At 57.7% G+C, this 19979-nt stretch overlaps 1 protein-coding gene across 4 annotated transcripts; it reads left to right on the top strand.

Annotated features, from left to right (window-relative positions):
• The first annotated feature begins 128 nt into the window (after window positions 1-128).
• On the top strand, window positions 129-18133 carry DFFB (DNA fragmentation factor subunit beta). Of its 4 annotated transcripts, none has more exons than XR_011377622.1 (8): window positions 129-347; window positions 2589-2715; window positions 5715-5903; window positions 6745-6824; window positions 9111-9281; window positions 10529-10629; window positions 14202-14347; window positions 15974-17108. XR_011377622.1 is itself a non-coding variant. In XM_060283967.1 (8 exons), the coding sequence occupies exons 1-7, from the start codon at window positions 225-227 to the stop codon at window positions 17197-17199; spliced, it is 1026 nt and encodes a 341-aa protein (XP_060139950.1). In that variant the 5' UTR covers window positions 129-224; the 3' UTR covers window positions 17200-17233; window positions 17304-18133. The 4 variants fall into 4 exon arrangements, 2 of the variants coding, with proteins under 2 accessions (XP_060139950.1, XP_030736473.2); XR_009558853.1 differs by having other exon boundaries at window positions 16965-17101; XM_060283967.1 differs by lacking the exon at window positions 14202-14347 and adding an exon at window positions 17304-18133 and having other exon boundaries at window positions 16965-17233.
• Window positions 18134-19979: the final 1846 nt, after the last annotated feature.

Below are 19979 nucleotides of genomic sequence, written 5' to 3'. Positions count from 1 at the left end.
GTCGCACCGCCTCTTCCTGGGCCTTCTGGGTAATGTAGTTTTCAGGGAACGGCGCCTGCGCACAAGGCGGGGTCATGCCGCCGCTTCCCGGGCCTTCTGGGTAGTGTAGTTTCGAGGGCGGGGGCGGCGCGGGGCCTTGATTCCCCTTCACGGAAACCCCCAGGCGCGGACACACGGCGCGGCCCGCCGCGTAGGCGCCGCCCGCGGGGCCGGAGCCTCTGAGGATGTCTGCGGTGCTCCAGAAGCTCAAGAGGTTCAAGCTGCGGGCCCTGCACAACGAGAAGAAATTTGGGGTGGCGGGCAGGAACTGCGAGGAAGTGCTGCGGAAGGGCTGCCTCCACTTGCAGGTGCCCCGGGGTCCGGGAGGCGGGGGGCCTCCTCTTGCAGGTGCTCCCCGGGCCGATGGGCTGGGGGCCTCTGCTTGCGGGCGCCCCGGGCCGCGTGGCGGTGGGGGTGGGGTGGGGCGAGTCTGATTGAGCGAGCCTTCCCAGAGCACTCTTTTTGAGCTGGGAAGATGGCCCGTCGTCCTGCACTGTCCACACTGGCCGATCTCAGGCTGCACCGAGCCGCAGTGCGTCCCCGAGTAATGACAGTCGCTGGGAGGGGTCACTGTCCATATCCCCAGGGCGGAAAGCCTGAGCCTGACCACTGCCGACGGCCACGTGCCCGACCTCGGGCTCCATCCTGGCTCCTTACGTGGGCTGTCGTGGAGTCCACCTGTCGCCCTGTGAATCGGGCGCTAACACCCCCATTTCAAAGATGAGGAAACTGAGGCACCGAGCGACTAAGCAACGTGCCATAGACACTGAGGAAAGGCCGGTGTTTAAACCCCGGTCTAGCTACGCCGGAAGCCTCTTAGCCCAGCCTCTGCGGGTGCGGGGGCTGCAGGCGGGGGGCGGGGGAATTGGGGTCCTTCCCGGCTTCTGGGTCCTGGTGCCTGGTGCTGCATCTCAGCAGATGGCCTGAGTGAAGTCTCTGCCCCAGCGCTTAGGAGCCCACCCGCTTGGGAGAAATTTAGGGAGAATAGGAGGTGCTGCTTTTGTGCCTCAAAACCAGGGAGTGTGGGAGACATCTGGGCCCCAGGGAATTCCCATTTCCTGTGCTGCGGAGTAGCCCCCAACCTCCTCCTCTGGCTCCTCGGCCCCGTCAGAGCAGGGGGACTTTGTAGAGAGGCCTGGGAAACTTCCCCCTTCTGACCGTGAGCATCACGACATCTCTGGCCTGAGACCCAGGGACTTGGTTCCAGTGCTCGTAGGCTCAAGTGCTCCAGGGCACAGGCCGTTCCCTGCCTGGTTTCCCCTGGTGTAGAATGAAGGGTTGGGCTCAGAGGCCTCTAAAAGCCCTTTGGCACGAATATTCTAGGTATTTCAGCCATTGTTCTTACCCTTATTGAATTAATTTTCTCGACTGGGCTTAGATCAGTGCTGGGGTTGTGTGTGCATGTGTGGGGTCGGGGAGAGGGGAGGAATTGCTATTAAAAATGGATATGGGGAGGGGGAAGGGTAAGCTGTGACAAAGTGAGAGAGTGGCATGGACATATATACACTACCAAACCTAAAATAGGTAGCTAGTGGGAAGCAGCTGCATAGCACAGGGAGATCAGCTCGGTGCTTTGTGACCACCTAGAGGGGTGGGATAGGGAGGGTGGGAGGGAGGGAGACGCAGGAGGGAAGAGCTATGGGAACATATGTATGTGTATAAACTGATTCACTTTGTTATGGAGCAGCAACTAGCACACCATTGTAAAGCAATTATACTCCAATAAAGTTGTAAAAAAAAATTCGTAAAACTGATTGGTGTCGAGCAACAGAGGACTAAACCTCAGCAAGTTAAGAGTCCTGTGTGCTGATCACACTTCCGTGGCCAGAGGCGGTGGGTCCTGCTCAGTAAAGATGTTCTCCTTAACTCATTGGTGCCCAGGGAGAAACTCGAGCGCTAGGCGATGTGTCCTGACACCTGTCAGGCAATGAGCCTCATTGATGGGGATGTGTTTACGGGCTTAGTGCAAGCAGTCAAGGGTCATTTTTGGAAACAGGCTTGGTTTTTTTTTTTTTTGTTTTTTTTTTTTGCTGTACGCGGGCCTCTCACCGCCGCGGCCTCTCCCGCCGCGGAGCACAGGCTCCGGACGCGGACGCGCAGGCCCAGCGGCCATGGCCCACGGGCCCAGCTACTCCGCGGCATGTGGGATCCTCCTGGACCGGGGCACGAACCCGTGTCCCCCGCATGGGCAGGCGGACTCACAACCACTGCGCCACCAGGGAAGCCCACAGGCTTGGATTTTAAAGTGCCCTGGAGGAGCTCGGTTTGAAGGGTCCGAGTGGTGAATCCTGCAAAGCGGTTATCACCGTGTATGTATTTCTATGACTTTCCAGGTCTTAGAACGACCTACAGTAGGTGCCCTTGTTTGGACGTGCTCTGTCCGTGCAGACTGCATCTCGAGTGGGATTCTTTACAGCGTAGTAGTTCCTTCTTGTTCTCTGTGAGGGCTGCAGATGGGAAGACCTCAGGTCGCCACCCCAAGACTGGGCCGCCCGAGATCCAGGAAGTAAGCATCCCACCCTGCTCTCCCCTCCCCCTCTTCTTCCCAGCTCCCCGTTCCTGGCTCCACCCTGTGTCTCTACGAGGATGGCACGGAGGTGACTGGAGATTACTTCTGGAGTGTCCCCGATGACTCGGAGCTCGTGCTTCTCACTGCGGGGCAGACCTGGCAGGGTTGTAAGTGGCGGGGACCTTGGAGATCTGTGGGGAAGCTGGTGCGGCTTTGGAGGTGCAGAGGGCCTGCCTGGGGGTGCCAGCCCCGGGAGGGAGGGGTCCCCCTTACTCTGGGCTCTGAAGGAGGAAGCCCCGGAGGCAGAATCAGATGGCAGTGTTGTCCATCCTCTTGGCCAGGAGGCCAGTGGTCCAGCTGGTTGGTCTATGTGTCTTTTTAAGAAATTCCTTTAGTTTTATCTACATTCATTTGAAGTGTCCTAGTAACCCCTAAGGGCAGAAGGGAGGGCTCTGCGGGTGGGAGCCTGCCCAGTTTTGCGGGTAAGGCAGAGCCAGAGAGAGAGGCTGTCCTGTTCTGCTGGACTTTGTTGCGGAAAATAATCAATAACCAATCAGTAATAAGAACAGAACAGTTTTATCTGAGCCGGACTGAGGCCTATAGCCCAGAAGCCCTCTTCCCAGGTTACTCTGAGAAACTGCTCCAGAGAAGCAGGGTTTTCAGCACAGTTTTATGTCTTGTCAGAACAAAGACCCTTAAACAAGGCAGGGATGCATTTCTCCGAGGTTTCAAAAAAAACCAGACCAGCACGTACACAGCGAGTCAGCATGGGCTTGGCACCTGGGAGGGAGCTTTACGATCGAAGGAGTAACCAGCATTGGTGTCCCAGGAAGAGGGGCATTAATTTTTATCTTTAACATGGATGGTCTTTACTTCTGGTCAGTGCGCCCTTTTCTTTAATAATTAAAGCAGATGTGCAGTGTATGTTTGATCAGCCACAAAAAGGCTGTTTTAGTTAGCATCAAATGCACGTTAACTCATGTGGAAGCCAGAACAACGTCCCTGCATCTCAATATGTAAACATTTCTTTTATCAACTGTCTCAGGGATGGGCTGGTGGCTGATGCTGTGCTCAGTGTCTGGTCTCTGTCGGGTTTGCGGACACACCGTCCTTAGGCTCCTGTCGGGGCTGCCTTATTGGAGCAGGTGCTCTTGGAGTTGGTTCTTTGGGGGGGTCTGTGCTGGATGACAAGTGATACTCTGGAGCCATAGGCCGGTGGCCAGGTGTGTGCCCTTTCCCTGGGAGGGTCGTCTGGCCCTTGTGCAAAGGGGCTTCCATTTCAGGAGATGTTTCTGGTGCCTGGGGAAGGAAGTGGAGCTCTGAGAACCGAGGTTGTCCTACCTCCTCTGCCGAAAGGGCGGAGAGAGAAGCCTGAGAGCAGTGCAGGTGTGGCCTCGCCCCTCGGTTGGGACGCTGCTGTCAGCAGTGAAGGTGACATGTCTGCTGTGCGCTCCTAGTGGCAAGCAGCTGTCCTCCTTGTACTTCTAGAGAATTAAGTCTCAATAAAGTTGTTAAAAAAGAAAAGAAAAGAAAAGGAACTGCACGCCGCTTTCCAGAGCTGCGGTCCCATCTTACCTCCACAGCAGGGACGAGAACGGCCTCTCCAGCTCTTGGCATTGTCGCTCTTTTCACTTTAGCCGTTCTGGTGGGTGTGCGATGGTGTCTGGACTTGCATTTCCCTCCCGACGGATGGTGTTGACCATCTTCTCCTGGGCTGATTTACCATCTGTAAACCTTCCTGTGAAGTGTCTTTTGTCCATTGTCTAATGGGGTGTTTTTTACGGTTGAGTTTTGTGAGTTTTTTCCTAATATATTCTGGATGAGTCTTTGTCAGATGTGTTGTTGACACTGATCTTTTCTCCCAGTCTGCAGCTTGTCTTTTTTTTTTTATAAATATGTTCTTATGACCATTATGCTTTTATTTCTGTGAGAAGGATTCCTAGGAGTAGAATTGCTGAGCCAAAGAGTATATGTGATTTTTTTTAAATAAATTTATTTATTTTATTAATCTTTTTTGGCTGCGTTGGGTCTTCGTTGCTGTGCGCGGGCTCTCTCTAGTTGTGACGAGCGGGGGCTACTCTTTGTTGCGGTGTGCGGGCTTCTCCTTGCGGGGGCTTCTCTTGTTGCGGAGCATGGGCTCTAGGGGCACAGGCTTCAGTAGTTGCGGCACTTGGGCTCAGTAGTTGTGGTGCACGGGCTCTAGAGCGCAGGCTCAGTAGTTGTGGCGTGCGGGCTCTAGAGCTCAGGCTCAGTAGTTGTGGCGCGCGGGCTATAGAGCGCAGGCCCAGTAGTTGGGGCTTGCGGGCTATAGAGCACAGGCTCAGTAGTTGTGGCACACGGGCTTAGTTGCTCCGCAGCGTGTGGGATCTTCCCGGACCAGGGCTCGAACCCGTGTCCCCTGCATTGGCAGGCGGATTCTTAACCACTGCGCCACCAGGGAAGTCCCTGCGGCTTGTCTTTTCGTTCTCTTAACCGCGTCTTTCATGGAGTAAAATTTTTAATTTTGATGAAATCCAACTTGTCCCTTTTTATCCTTCTCCGCGTATGGCTTTGGTGTTCAGTCTGAGACCTTTTCACGAAGCTTTAGGTCTTGAAGGTTTTCTCTGTCTTTCTGTGCCAGTTGCTATGATCATGTGACTTTTCTTGGTTAGCCTGTTGAGGGTGGATCACACTGATTGATGTTTGGACCCTGAGTGGCCCCATATCCCTGGAACGACCCTCGGGACCGTGCGGCCTGTTCCTCGCGTGCGTCTGGACTTCTGTTTGTAGGACGCTGTGAAGCCCTCGGTCCCAAGTGCCTGCTCGGAGGGCTTGCGGCTTTCGGGTGTGAGCGGAAAGGCCCCGGGAGCCAGCAGGACAGTGAAGGGACGAACCTGGAGTGTGAGAGGTCTCGAGGGAGGTCCCAAGACGAGGTGATTTCACTTGGAGGAAGGAAGGCTGAGGGGAAGGGCGGCAACTCGCTTGGGTGGCTTTCGTTTTCCAAACTGCGTCCCGTGTCCTCCCTGTCTGTCCTCACACCAGCCGGGCGCGGGCAGCCAGGCCTAAGGCCCGGAACCCTGGGCTGGTGACTGTCGGGGCAGGGGTCTGGCTGGTCCTGGGGGAGGAGGTGGTCTCCCCGAGGCAGTGCTCCAAAGCCTGGTGGCCTCTCTGTTCCCTTTGGTGGCAGACGTGAGTGACATCAGCCGCTTCCTGAGCGTGTTCCAGGAGCCGCACGCAGAGCTTATCCAGGCCGCCCGACAGCTGCTGTCGGACGAGCGGGCCCCGCTGCGTCAGAAGCTCCTGGCCGACCTGCTGGGCACCGTCAGCGAGAACATCGCAGCCGAGACCAGGGCCGAGGACGCGCCGTGGTTCGAAGGTGCCTCACGGATTTGGGCCTGGAGGGAGCGGGTGGGGAGTGCTTCCTCCGGGCCAGCTTGCTGGGACATGGGATCTGTGTCAGTTCCCATACCAGGGGCTCCCCAAGCACGGGGCCGGGGGCCAGGCAGCCCTGGGACTGGCCGTTTTATTTTTATTTAATTTTCAATTGTGGTCAAGTAGGCATAAGGTAAAATTCACCGTCTTTACCGTTTTCAGGCATATAGTTCGCTGGCATTAAATATCTTCCCGTTGTTGTGCAGCGTCACCACCATCTGTCCTCAGACATTTTCATCTTCCCAAACTGAAGCTCTGCCCACACTGAACATCGCTCCCCACCCTCTGCAGCCGTGGCCCCCAGCCTTCTTCCTGCCCCTGTGATTCTGACTCCTCCAGGGGCCTCGTACGAGTGGGATCGGCGTCTCAGCATTTAATGTGTCCATGGTTCATCCATGTGGAAGCAGGTGTCAGGATTCCCTTCCTCTTTGAGGCTGCGTGATATTCCATCACCTGGGTGGACCACATCTTCTTTATCCATTCACCTGGGCTGCTCCCACCTTTTTGACTGGCCTCTCAAGCCAGGCGGAGGGAGCCCTGAGCGACTGCAGCCCTCTTGGGAAAGGGGCTTGGAGGTGCCACCAGGCAGGAGCCCCTCGGTGGCCTCTGAGATGCTCCGTGCTGGTGGACCAGACTTCTCCACAAATGAACAAAATCCAGGGATAGCGTGCAGGTCCCCATTAGAACGTCTCTAGATGGAGCTGAGCAAAACGGCCCTCACCTTCCGCCCCTCCTGGGAGAGCACGGGCCCTGGGCTCCAGGCGTCTTGTCTCTCCTTCCGGCAGGTTTGGAGTCCCGGTTTAGGAACAAGTCTGGCTACCTGAGATACAGCTGTGAGAGCCGGATCCGGAGCTACCTGAGAGAGGTAGGTCCACACTGATGCTGGGTGTGCCAGGCGGGTTTGGAAGCGGGCTCTGCTGTTGGGATCTGCTCCAGGGCCAGCATGGATGTTGGAGGAGCGCACAGGCTGGCGTGGGTGCAGGTTCAGGTGCAGGTGCTGGTATAAGTGCTGGGATGGGTGCTGGCGTGGGTGCAGGTTCAGGTGCAGGTGCTGGTGTAAGTGCTGGGGTGGGTGCTGGCATGGGTGCAGGTTCAGGGGCAGGTGCTGCTGTGGATGCCAGTCTGGGTGCAGGTGGACGTGAGCCAGCAATGGATGGGCCGCTTGCCCGGAGAGCCCCCCGCACGGCCGACATCTGGCTTCCACTTGTCAGAGCTCAAGCTGGGTCCGGGGTTGCAGACTTTGCCTCCCTGCAGTCTGCGTGAACTCTCCCTACGGGCTGTGAGTAGTGAACCCACCTTTGAACGCCTTCATCTGTTGGGCGGTTCAGTTTCGACGTGAACTCATCCCAAGTAGCCGTCTCCGTCCACCATTAGCTTGGATGGACGCCCACACGGTGGGTGAGGAGGGGCAGCTGCTCTTCTGTCCCCAGCGCTGCCGTTGACTTTCCCGTCTGTGCGAGGCGCAGCTGTCTGACCTCCAAGAAGCAGCAGCAGGGGCTCCGAGTCGTGGTGGGTCCAGGCTCTGACTCTGGGCTCCCCTCCGGGAGGTGTGAGAAGCAGGCTGATACAGGCTGATACAGGTTGAGAGGCGAAAGTCTCCGATGGAGACGCACTTCACCTCCGAGGAGAAATGGGTCCTCGGGCCCAGTGCACTCTGTCCCGCTCCTTTTCAGCAGGGAGGTGACCCAGCTGACAGACGACCTTCAGCAGGGCAGGCCGTGGAGGGGACTGGTGCCCGTGGTGCTTTGGGGGTGCGTTACCCCCTCTCTGGAGGATAACCTGGGTGCTTGACTGGCCCCTGAGGCTGGGTTCTGGGCAGATCTCCTCCACCCTTCATGGGAGGACAGGCGGCAGGGGGTGGGTTTGGGGGCAGCGGCAGGCAAGGGCCCTCAGGCTCTGCCCTCTGTGCCAGCTCCTCAGAGAACTGGCGCTGGAGCCTGGGGGTGGGCTGGGCGCTCCCCGCAGAGGCCCGTGGGCACCATTGCCCCTGTGCTGCGTGGCTGGACGTCAGCCGTGGGGCGTCTTGTTCGTCCTTTGCAGACACCCGCCCCCCGCACCCCTTACCTGCGCCTGGCTGCACGTTGGTGCCGCAGAACTGCCCACACGTGCTCTGTTGAGATCCCGTTACACAGAAGGAAACCTCAGGACTGGGGTGTCTGAGGTCCTGGGGCCTGGTCCAGATCCCCCTCTCCCCCTGCCCCCATCTCTGCCTGAAAGTGGCCACCCTCAGGCTCCTTCTGTTGCTGAGGACACGCTCCCCGCGCTGGCGGGTGGGCATCTCCAGGGCATCATTCCCAGCCCCTGCTGGATGCAGCCCCCTGTCCGGTGATGACCCATCTGCTGCCCTGCTGTCACTCCCACTGGGCCAGGCGGTCTCCTTGCTTCTGCCCAGCGCTCATTGTGGGCCCAGCTGTGCCCATGGGTGCGACTCTCCACCTGCGCCCCAGTGGGCGGCAGTGCGCTGGTCACTCCTCACCTGCACGCTTCCTCTCGGGTTTCAAAGCAGTGGGCAGTGCTTGGGAGACAGGGCGGCCAGGATGCCTGGAGCTTGAGTTCTTATCTGATTGTGACCAAAGCTCCATCTCACGGGCCCAGAGAAATTTCCCAGCGTCAGACAGGCACAGTCGGTGTGAGCTCAGACCCCCAGACCTCTGGGCCGTGCCGGGACCCCAGGGGGCGGGGGCCGGATCCCCGACCTCGGGGCCATGCCGGGACCCCAGGGGGCGGGGGCCAGACCCCCGACCTCCGGGCTGTGCTGGGACCCCAGGGGGCGGGGGCCGGATCCCCGACCTCGGGGCCACGCTGGGACCCCGGGGGGCGGGGGCTGGATCCCCGACCTCGGGGCTGTGCTGGGACCCCAGGGGGCGGGGGCCAGACCCCCGACCTCCGGGCTGTGCTGGAACCCCAGGGGGCGGGGGCCGGATCCCCGACCTCGGGGCCATGCCGGGACCCCAGGGGGCGGGGGCCAGACCCCCGACCTCCGGGCTGTGCTGGAACCCCAGGGGGCGGGTCCCGGATCCTGACCTCGGGGCCGCGCTGGGACCCCAGGGGGCGGGACTCTGAGGGCTGTGGCGTTGGTGGACCGGGACCCCGGCGGCGGTGGGCTTTCGGGCGCATGGCCCGCGTCCAGCGGTGCCCCTGCCTCTTCTAGGTGACGTCTGGCGCGTCCCTGGTTGTGACGGAGGCTCGGGAAGAGTACCTGCGGGTCGTGGGTGCCATGTGTCAGAAGCTCCAGGCCGCCCGCTACAACAGCAGCTACTTCGACAGGGGGGCAAAGGCTGGCCGCCGGCTCTGCACGCCCGAAGGCTGGTTCTCCTGCCAGGTGAGCTACAAGCGCGTGCCCGGGGCCACCCTGGCCAGGGCCTGGTGAGCTGGGGCAGCTCTCGGGGTGAGGGAGGGTCTCAGCCAGTGGCTCCCAGACGTCAGTGGTGTCAGAACCCCCTGGAGGGCTCGTGAGCCCCCTGGGCCCCTCCCGGGGCCTCTGTTGCAGCAGCTCCGGTGAGGCCTGAGAGCCTGCATTTCTGACACGTGCCACAGTGATGCTGGTTCAGGGCCCTCACTTGAGAACCGCTTTGGCGGGCGCGGGCGGCAGGACACAACTGCTCGTGAGCCGAGACCCCACCCTGGTGTGAGAGGAGGGATGGCATTCGTTTGGGTGGCTGATGCGTGTTTTGCTCCCCTGGGAAATCCTGGATGAGAGAGCATCAGGATTGCAGGGTGGTGGCCGGATGTGGCATTTCGGGCTCTGGCTGAGCTTGGCACCGTGGTGGGTGGCATCAGCTGGAAGCAGCATTCTGAGCTGTGGAGACAGCTAAGGGCACATCTTGTGCTTTGCAAGCTGTACGTTGCACTTCCAGTAAAATCCACTCCTGCCGCTGGCGCTGGGCCCAGAGTGGGCAGGGGTGGGCGCGGCCTCCCTCCCATAGGCCCCCATGCCTCTGTCCCCACCGGGCAGCCCCTCCCACGCGTGACGGGCCCTGAACATCCAAACGCCGTTCCTTCCCAGCTGGCTTCGCGTCACACCTCAAACACAGCCGACCTCTCCCTCCCGGGGGGGTGCGCCTGGAGCCTGGCAGTGTGTGTGGCGGAGACAGAGACCAGACCCTTCACCCCGGCCTGGGCAGGCTCTGGGTCAAAGGCCTCTAAGCGAGTCGGGCGGTAGGCTTCCTGCGGGGCGGCTGTGAGGGCCCTCGGGGGCCGGAGTGGGGCTGGGGGCTTCAGGGAGGAGGAGATGTTTTCGCACGTCTCCGAGGCCCAGCCTGTGCAGGGTCTCAGGGAAATGCCGGGAAGCCGTGGAGGAGACAGGAGGGGAGCAGTCGTGTGATGGGAGCAGCATGGGGAAAGCTGGCGCCCCAAACGGCCAATAGGCTCACTTGTCCCCTTCGCAGCCGCAGAGCATCACCCCGGGGTCATGAGGGAATGGGGTGCCGTTCCAGGGCAGGATGCTTTACCTCCTGAACAGACTCTTTATAGGGGCCTGGCCCCGCCAAGGGGTGCCTCTGTCGCGGGCGGAGCGGCAGTGAGATGCTCCTTGGCTTCGTGGCCTTTACCTTCTCTCTTTCGGCCCAGGGTCCCTTTGACGTGGACGACTGTGCTTCCAGACACTCCATCAACCCCTACAGCAACAGGGAGAGCCGCGTCCTCTTTAGCACCTGGAACCTGGACCACGTGTGAGTGCGTGGGGCTGAAGGCCACAACCACAGACCCGGAGTGCACCTGCGACCTGGCGCTGCCCGGCCTCCGCGGCTGGCGGGCTGCCTGGTGCGCCACGCGCCCAGCGCACGTGTCACGGACCCACAGACGTCGTGGGCGTGTGGCGTGGAAGGGGTTGCCGGGATCGTGCGGTGCTGACGCTCCTGGGCTGCGTGGCGGGTGTCACTCAGCGCGGTGGGCTCACATCCCCGTCCGCACCTGTGCAACCCCGCGCGTCCCCTCCCACCGCCAGCGCCCACCTGTGGGCGGAGGCAGTGGTCGGCAGCTGCGGGCCCGGTCGGTGTGGCACGGGCACCCTGTGTGGGGTCCCTGCCTCGCCCAGGGAGTGGGAGCTCTGCGTTGTGACGTGTAGGGCGTTTCCTGCTTCAACCAGGGTTAGCAGGTCTTGGCTGGCAGGATCATTTTATGTGTGTATTAGCTCATTCTAAAAACAAGGGCAGAAATGGAAAATTTTATTATTTTCACTGAGATGCTTTTCTTGTTGACCCCTGAACAACGTGGGGTTTGAACTGCGTGGCTGCACTTATACGTGGAGTTTTCAGTACGAAATACTAGAGTACTGCTCCATCCACATCGGTTGACTCTGCGGATACCGAGCCGCGGATACGAAGGAACCCTGCACGCAGAGGGCCTCCTGTAAAGTTACACGTGGATTTTTGCCTGCGTCGGGTGCTGGCTGCTAACGTCCCCTGTCTCCCGTCCTGCGTGTTGCCGGGTTGCTCTCCAGGGTGGTCCCACCGACACCCTCACTGGCTGTGAGTTCACGCGCCCCAGGCTTCACCACCTCTTGGTATCAGTACTCTTTTTGCGTTCTCCCAGTCTGATGGGCGAGAAAGAGATTCTCCTGTTGTAATTCACTTGCCTGATTACTAGGAAGGTTGAACGTCCGTGTGTTTATTGGCCACTTGTGTTCTGTGAAGTGGCTCTTGCTTCCTCTGCTCAGTTTTTACTGGGCTTTGGTTTTCTAATTAATTTGTAAGAATTCTTTACACGTCCTGGTTACTGATTCTTTGGTGGCTCTTTGTGTTACAGGTATGTTTTTACAGTTTGGGCTTGTCTTTCGCTTCTGGGATGTCTTTGATCGTCACGGGTTTAAATTCCAGTGTACTGAGATGTAGCTCTTCTTTTTTGTGTGAAATCCTTCCCTTCCTATATCATGAAGATACCCTAGTTTTTCTCTACTGGTTGGCTGTGCTGTTTCTTACCTGCCTGAGCACCCCAAGATGATCTCTGGGCTCCATGCCATCTGTCTGCTACTGTGTTTTCACGGCCCACTAGGGGCCACACCGCCAGCATCTAAGGAGGGAAACAGGCCGGCCTAGAAGAGAACATGGATGAAGCAGCAGTGTGCACGCCAGACCCTGAGTCATGTCTCCTGAAACGTGCCAGTTACACTGCCGCTCTTCTTCTAAATACACATACGTCCACATAGATACACGTACTGGCTTTTAATTTCAAATGTGGTTTTGACAGCAGGCAGCGGGGGTTTGAAAACACTGGTCTGATTGTTTCCCTGAGACGTGGCCACAGGCCCACCCCGACTCTGATGGGGCTGAAGCCACAAGCCACGTGTTTAAATAGTTAAACACTAAAGAGTAACAAACTGTCAGTACAGCACGTGCTGTCCTCCCCCTTGGACTGTGTCACCGCGGCCCAGGCCAGGTTCCTGGTCCCAGGCGGCGGACTTCTCAGGGCTCCGGGACGTGGCCGCAGTGGCCTGCAGTCCACAGCCTGCCCTCTTCTCTCACCCCTCGGGCCCCCTCACACCACAAGGGCTGCACCGCGCATGTGCAGGCTTAGGGGTGCACGTACGGGGGTGCAGCCTGTCCTGGGAGGATGTTCCACGCCTGAGTTCCGGGCGTGTGGGCTGGGCGGCGGGGCAGGGGTCCTGTTCCCCGAGGGCTAAGGGCGCCTCCTCCAATACCCGGTGTTGCGAGAAGTCTTCCTGTCTGGGATCAGCGCTTCCCTCCCTCTTTTCAAAACCATCCTCGGCCTTTTCCTTAACTTCATTCATTTGCCTTTTATTTTGTATCCCTTCTTTCTACTTTTTTGGGTTTCTTCTCGCTTATCAGTTAATTTGCATCTCTCCTGTTTTCTGACATGTACATTTCAGGCTATCAGTTTCAGCTTTAGCTACCACCTGTGCCTTCGGTAATTTTACTGTTATTCAGGGGTAAGGATTCTGTCATTTCCGTCGTGATGTTATCCCTGCTCCGTGAACTGGTTAGAAGTGGGCATTTGTTTTCAGTTGCCGCCAGGTTCCTAGTTGCCTCTCCTGGTGCCCGCTCGCGGCTGTGGTCACTCACGCCTCCTCTGAGCCTCAGTGGCGGGGGCGTGAGTGCGAGCGGCCTCAGATCTGCGTGGCTGGATTTAAGCTGCTCTGCCGTCTTTCCGCCCCTTTCTTGTCGACTCTGACATGTCTCCGGGTTTGGGTGAGTGTCCCACTTGCTCTTATTCCCATGGGGTCCGAGATGGTCCCATCAGAGCTGACGGCTGCCGTCCTCTGCCCGTGTGGTGATGGCCGTGCTCCCCATCAGCATCGCGCTCTGCCAGGTCAGTGGTGTTGGCACGTCCCCAGCGCCTTTCTGCAGCCAGGACAGTGTCTGGCCACTGTGGCCAGTGTTGGTGGAATGAATAGGAAATGTGTTTGGACTTCTTCAGCCCTCTATTCTGGGTTCCCAGTCACCGTTCCGGTCCTTCCCTTTTGGGTCTCCTTTGTGCTTTCTGTGTGTTTAACCGAGTTTTCCTTTTCCGTTGCCCATCACCCCACCCTTCGGTGGTTTGGGAAATAGATGTCTGCTTGTGTTCCCTTAGTGGGGCCCCTGAGAGAAGCACATCGGAAGCAGAATTGTGTCCCCCTTGCCCCCAGGCCCCGTGGAGTCACCTTGGTGTCACCCCCTCTGCTCGCCGTGAGCCCTGCACGTGGGGGCGTGTTCCCGGGGTCGGTCCTCGATTACGCTCACCCACAGATCACATGGCACTCAGCCTCACTCCCTGATGATGAGGGTCCGGGGGTTGTAGAAAGGCCCTGAGCGCTTGTTGAGCTGACGTGACTCCAGGCCGGCGGCCACTTGGCCCGCAGTGCTTTGGAGACATGACACCTCATCTTCTGGCGTCTGTTCACAAGGCTGCCGTCAGTCTCCTCTGCCTTTTCTGTGGCAGCTTTAGACTTTCCCTTTCTCTTTGAAAATGATGCGTATCTAGTACAGATCTCCATTTTAAATTCTGACCGGGACTTGTATTCTCTGCTCTGAAGATGTGTCTGTCTTTAATTTTGGGAAGCTCTTCAGCGTTGATTCTCTGACTCCCCCTCATGTACCTGGACCAGCTCCTCCATCCTCCTTGTGCTGCATCTGCTCTTACACATTCCCTTTCCCGGGGACTTCCTGCCACAGACTGAACTGTGTCCCCCAAATTCATGTGCTGAAGCCCTAACCCCAGGGTGACTGTGTCTGGGGATAGGCTCTTCAGGAGGTGATTAAGCGTAAATGAGGTTGGAAGGGAGGATCTGATAGGACTGATCTGATAGGACTGTGGTCTCATAAGAAGAGAGGGCTTGCTCTCCACCATGTGAGGACGCAGCGAGGGGGCAGCCGTCTGCGAGCCAGGAAGACACTTCTCACCAGAACCCGACCACGCTGGCCCTCTGATCTCAGAATCCCAGCCTGCAGAACGGTGAGAAAACTGATTTCTACTGTTTACGCCGCCCAGTCTATGGTGTCTTGTTGCGGTGGTCCGAGCTGACGCACTTCCTGCACGTTCAGTTCACACATCCTCTCTTCAGCTCTGATGCGTTCGGCCTGTGCACTCAGCATTGAGTATGTATTTCCCTTCTACAAGTGCTTTTGGGTTATTTTTAAAAAACACGCCTCTTCATGCCAGTCTGCTTTCATTTTTATTTTTTAGTTTAAATACACTTATTTTATGGTTGTGTGCAAAGAGAGGTCTGGCCTTTGCCCCTGACCCCTGGGAGGTCACCTCTGAGCCCTCGGAGTGTCCTGCCTGCTAGTGTCTCTGTTTCCCTGGGGCTCACTGGACAGCCTAACAGTGTGACCAAGGTGGGGGGTTTGGGTCTCGTGGTTTCAGCTTGCCCTCTGGGGGCGCTGGGGATGAGGTCAGCCTGTGGGTGGTCAGCTGTGCCCACAGGGCAGAGCCCCAGTAAAGACTCTGGGTGCCGAGGCTCAGGGAGCGACCCTGTCTGCTGATTCTCCACGTGTGTTGTCACCACCACTGCTGGGAGCACTGTCCATGACTCCCTGGGGAGGGGACGGCCAGAGCTGCCCTGGACGCCCCGCCCTGTGTGTCCCTGACCTTGGATGATTTTAATTTGCATGCTTTCGTGGCTGTAAACTGTAAGTGTGAAGGCTCTCGGGGCCTTCCGAGTCCTTTCAGCGAACTGTGGACCCTGAGGGTGTTCTCGGGGCCCTGAGCTCTGCAGTTGGCGGCAGAGGGAGTGGTCTGTGTTAAGATCCCTGGGGGTACTGGGGGCGCCACCGTTGGCTGCATCCTTCTGTGCATTGCAGTGCATTCCTTGTGCTTTGCGTGTGTCTGGGCCATGAGTTCGTCCTCGGTGGGAGGTGTCTGCAGACGGCCCGGGTGTCCCCACCGAGCGGTTCTGCATGTTTCCACCAGGTGCCCGGGGCTTTCAGGGGGCTTTCCTTGCTCGCGGGTCCCCTACCACACGCAGCGTAAAGTTGGATGTGTGAGAGGTGGGCTGATGGTCCTGGTTTTCCGCGTGACTGGAGGACGGTCACACTAGTGGTGCCCTGTGACCAGCACCTGCCGGGTGTCCTTACCTCGTCCCCCCACTGCATCAAGCAGACAGGAACCTGGGGGTGCCTGGCAAGGGCTCGCACATTCACCACGCCGGGGAGCCTGACTTGGCCTCGTGGAGGATGAAAGACCCTGCGGGGAGAAGGGCCAGCCCCTGGCTAACCCCCCAGCAGAGTGCAGCCCCGTGACTGGGCCAGGCCAACCCACAGAACCGCTAGGTTTTGGGGGGCTGGTTATGCAGCAGTTGGTAATTGATGCAGAGGCTTTTCCTTCCCCTCACAAAGCCCTGGAGCCCCAGCAGCACCTGTTCCTCCCCTAATGGCTGGGGTGGGAATCCCGGCCCACTCCTCCCGGCTCTTGAGGGCCCCTGGGGCCGCCATCAGCACCGCAGCCCTGTTGAGCTGTGGAGTGTAGCTCAGTCCTGCGGTCCGGCATTGGTTTCTGTGTCTGCAGGGGGGGCCGCCTTCTTTCTTTTACTCTCAGATACTTACTTATTGTTGCTCACCTTTTCTGTGTCGTGGGGGACAGGATTCTACGCCGGTCTACTTGCCACCAGCCCCCCGAGCTGTGCTGTTTCCAGTTCCATCTTGTCAAGTTTACAGGCTTCTAGGCTGGCTACTTAGGTCTTTTGAACTGTTGCTTATAAGTGAAAGCAGTTTACACAAAGATAACATCACGATTGTTTTAAATGGACACACATATGCGTATAAAAGTACAGGATGAACTTTGGAAAGACACATGTCAGACCCTTAATAGAGATCGTCTCTGGGAAGGGAAGGCGGGAAGTGAGAGCGAAGGCTGCAGCTGGAGGTGACTTTAGCTTCATTTGTAAGATTCTCTTTAAAAACGTTCGTACAGTATCAGGTAATTGCTAAGTCTGCACATAGCCAAAGTGTGAACCAAGGAAGCCAAGTTGTTGGTGAGTGAGTGTGATGGGACTACGGTTGGCTCTCATTTTTCTCTGTGTACTTTTCAGTATTTAAAAAAGTACGCGCTACCTACTTTTATTTACTTATTTAATTTGGCTGTGCCACGCAGTTTGTGGGGTCTTAGTTCCCCGACCAGGGATTGAACTCGCACCCTCAGCAGTGAGAGCGCCGAGTCCTAACCACTGGACCGCCAGGGAAGTCCCCCATCTACTTGTAAAATGTGAGAAGCCCGGGTGGCCGGCATCAGGCTCTGCCAGGCTGGCTGGCCCGGCGGGCGTGGCCGCGTGCGGCGCTGCACCCCCGCCAGCCTGTGGAGGGATGTCCCCAGTGCTTGTTCGATGGCCACAGGGTGAGCCCGTTTCAGCGCCCGCCCTGCTCTGTCTGGGACGGCCTGAGTGCAGGTCCTCTGCCGAGTTTAACCATCTCCGCCTGTCTCTCCTGGAAGCCGCCAAACCTTCATGGATGTCTCAGCCGAGTAGACACCACATTCAACCATCTCTGTGGTTTAACAGAAAAGGAGGCCTGGCAGGTGCCTGGGGTATTGTGACAAATTGGACAGCAGAGACGGCGTCTCTAACCTTGCTTTGCAGGATAGAAAAGAAGCGCACGGTCGTCCCCACGCTGGCCGCGGCCATCCACGACGCCGAGGGGAGAGAAGTGGACTGGAAGTACTTCTACCGCCTGCTCTTCACCTCTGAGAACCTCAAGTTAGTCCACATCGCCTGCCACAAGAAGACCACCCACAAACTCCTCTGTGACCCCAGCAGGATCTACCGAGCGCCGGCGGTGCCCCGGAGGAAGCGGCGTGCTCGCCAGCGCCCGTGATGCAGCCCGGACAGCACGTGCATCCTTCCAACAGGTGCTCCTTTTTTTGTTTTTTTGGCCACTCCAATATTCCCGGAAAACACTTGAAAAAAATCTCCCTACAGATTCTGGTTTGAGCACATTTCTGAAGCTGTCTCCTGACCTCTGCAAGCCCAGCTGCCAGAGGACGATGCTGGTGGCTCCCGGGACACCCAGGCTCAGGAGTGGCCTCCCTCCAGCTTCACCCATGTGTGCGTGCGGTGTCCCCAGCCAGGCGGCTCCCCTCTCGCCTGGCCACTCGGGCTTCAGGGAGCTTGTGTGAGCCCTCAGCTCCTCTGGGCCTCCACGCACGCCCCAGGCAAACGCAGTGCTCTGTCCTCTGGTCTCTTCTAAATGCTCGAAAGAGTCGTGACCCTTTTGGGGTAAAATACAAGGATATTCACTGCTGTATTATTTCTAACTGCAGAAAGTGGGAAACCCTCCAAATGTCCGTGGGGCTGCTTGTGGCATTCTGCTGACCCATAGGCAATTGGTGTTTCTATGGGTCCAAAATGGTCAGATAGATAGCATTAATTTCATGACTCAACCTGACACATCTACTCTGTAAGTTTCGGGCATTTATGTGAGAAGTGGGAAGCTGGCTGTTAAGTGCACGAGGCAGGCAGGTGGCTCGGCCATGCCCAGTGTGACACGGGTGTGTATCACACGTATGCGCCGGTCATGCAGAGACCGTCACTGTGTGTGAAGAGCAGGAAACCTGGGGGGTGGGGTGGGGTGACTGGGTCACAAAGGACTAATTTTCTAAATCATGCATTTTATAATACTTGAAGTTTTTGAAATAAGCATTTATTTCATAATTTTTTTAAATTTACTTTTTAAAGTCACATTTTATAATACTTGAATTTTTACATGTACTGTATAATCACGAAAGCAATAAAGATTTTTTAAAAATAGACACGTCAAAAAAGTTTGCCCTCATTGAGAATGATGAAAATGAGGAAAAAAATGAGCCAATGACTTTTAAGAAGCTGACCCAAATCATTCTATCTTCATCACTGAAATATACACATATTTTAGAAGGTGCCAGTTCAGTGTGGGATTTGAAAGTGCTGTTTCAGTTCATGGCACTGATCTAGTGTGCTGGGAAGTGGGGGCGTGGGATAGGCTGGACACCCCGGAGCGTGGTGGGTCCCATCTGTGCAGTAAGAAGGCCGGACCAGGCCCAGTGGCCCCCACCCCGTCCCTCCAGCTCCGCGGCTGCATGTCCAGGGCAGGGCTGCCTGCTCTCTGCTGCTGGAGTGCGCCTGTTACAACCTCTTCGTGACATGTTTCTGGAGGGCAACTCAGCAGAGTTGTCATAAGGACCCCTTCCTTCCCCCGCCCCCGGCCTCTGGTTGCGCAGGGCTGCCCGGGCACCAGGCCTCCCCAAGAGCTGACTGGTCAGGGCTTCTGCTGCCCACATCGTGCCGCCTCGGTGTGACTGCCGGGAGAGTGTCCGGAAGCTTGTGCCGGTCTCTCCTGGCCTTGGCCCCGTGCACCTTTTCCCTCTGCTAATTTTAATCGGGGTGACCAAGATTAAAATTGAATTGCTTTCCCGAGTCCTGTGAGCTCTGAGAACTGTCGTGCCTGAGGCCGGTCCTAGGTCCCCTGCACAGACGTGCGCAAGGAAGCGGGATGAGCGGTCGATGGCAGTCGACATAGTCGCAGGAATGCTCGCAGGACGCACCCCACACCCCTACTGCTCTGGCACCGGTAGGTCATTTTACGTAGGAAGTGTTTCTAAAAATCTGCATGTGTCACATGGCCTGGCCTGTGGGTCGGGTGTTCATTTTAAATGCTGGCAGAACACATCCTTGGAGTATTCCCAATTAGAGCAATTTTAACACGCGTTTTAATATGCTTTTTGAAACTTTATTTCGTCCCCCGGGCCTGATCTGCATTCCATCTGTCTTGCTCACGTCACCCTGGGCTGGCCTCACGACGTGTTTTCTTTGCACTGTCCTTGCACGCGTGGGCACAGAACAGGTTCCCCAGATGCGCCGCCCTGGTCCCAGCCGCCTCTTTACGGGGACACCTGGTGTTTTCTTTTGGTTAATGTCTCACTCTCGGGAGTAACCATCAGGGACATGGACTTGCCCACCCTGGCCACCTTCAACACCCAGCAGGTTCCACTGGGCGCGTTCCCTGCTCTCAACGTGATCCTCCAGTTGCCACTGGAAACCAGAGCTGCAACTCAGTGGAGCCAGCTGGCGCCGGGGAGGCGGGTGGGCGGGACGATGGCCCACCACACTGTCCGTCATCGGTTAGAAAAAGGCCTGGAACACGTGGGGAGCTTCCTGCGGTTTACCTCAGCAACCTGGGCGGCTGGGGAGGAACCGCTCCAGGCTCCACGCGGACCGCAAGCCAGCGGGGCTCAGGCATCCAGGAGTGAGGTTTACATTTCGCATTTTGGTGGGAACATGCCGACGTGTCTGTCTTGCAGGTGGGCTGTGATTCAGGTTGATGCTTCTCCCGGGAGCCAGTGTAGGGGAAAGACAAAATCCCCTGAAATCTGATGCAGCTCGACCCCCACGAATCTGAGTGCCGTGATTAACAGTCATTCCTGCAGAATCTCAGGTTGCAAATTACTCTCCCTGGATGCTGCCAAAAGGCCTTAGAAGCAGCATCGTCGCGTTATTAACGTAGTTTGTTGACCAGTAAATCACAGGGGGACTCAGAGCGGGGGCGGCCACAGCTGCTGACGGGACAACCACCACACTGAAGCAGAGGGGCTGTGGGGACACGTGTGGGGCAGGCGCTTC

The sequence above is a fragment of the Globicephala melas genome, chromosome 1 (assembly GCF_963455315.2).
Source record: "Globicephala melas chromosome 1, mGloMel1.2, whole genome shotgun sequence".
Classification (NCBI taxonomy): domain Eukaryota; kingdom Metazoa; phylum Chordata; class Mammalia; order Artiodactyla; family Delphinidae; genus Globicephala; species Globicephala melas.
Note: the sequence above shows the minus strand (reverse complement) of the source record. Positions and strands in the feature narration are given on the sequence as shown.

What these genes read in the sequence shown, in the direction of transcription:
- DFFB (XM_060283967.1), top strand. Translation starts at nt 225, where the DNA reads ATGTCTGCGGTGCTCCAGAAGCTCAAGAGGTTCAAGCTGCGGGCCCTG. An exon ending in AGGGCTGCCTCCACTTGCAG is followed by an intron (nt 348 to 2,588) that starts GTGCCCCGGGGT and finishes TCTTCTTCCCAG; the next exon opens with CTCCCCGTTCCTGGCTCCAC. An exon ending in GGGGCAGACCTGGCAGGGTT is followed by an intron (nt 2,716 to 5,714) that starts GTAAGTGGCGGG and finishes CTTTGGTGGCAG; the next exon opens with ACGTGAGTGACATCAGCCGC.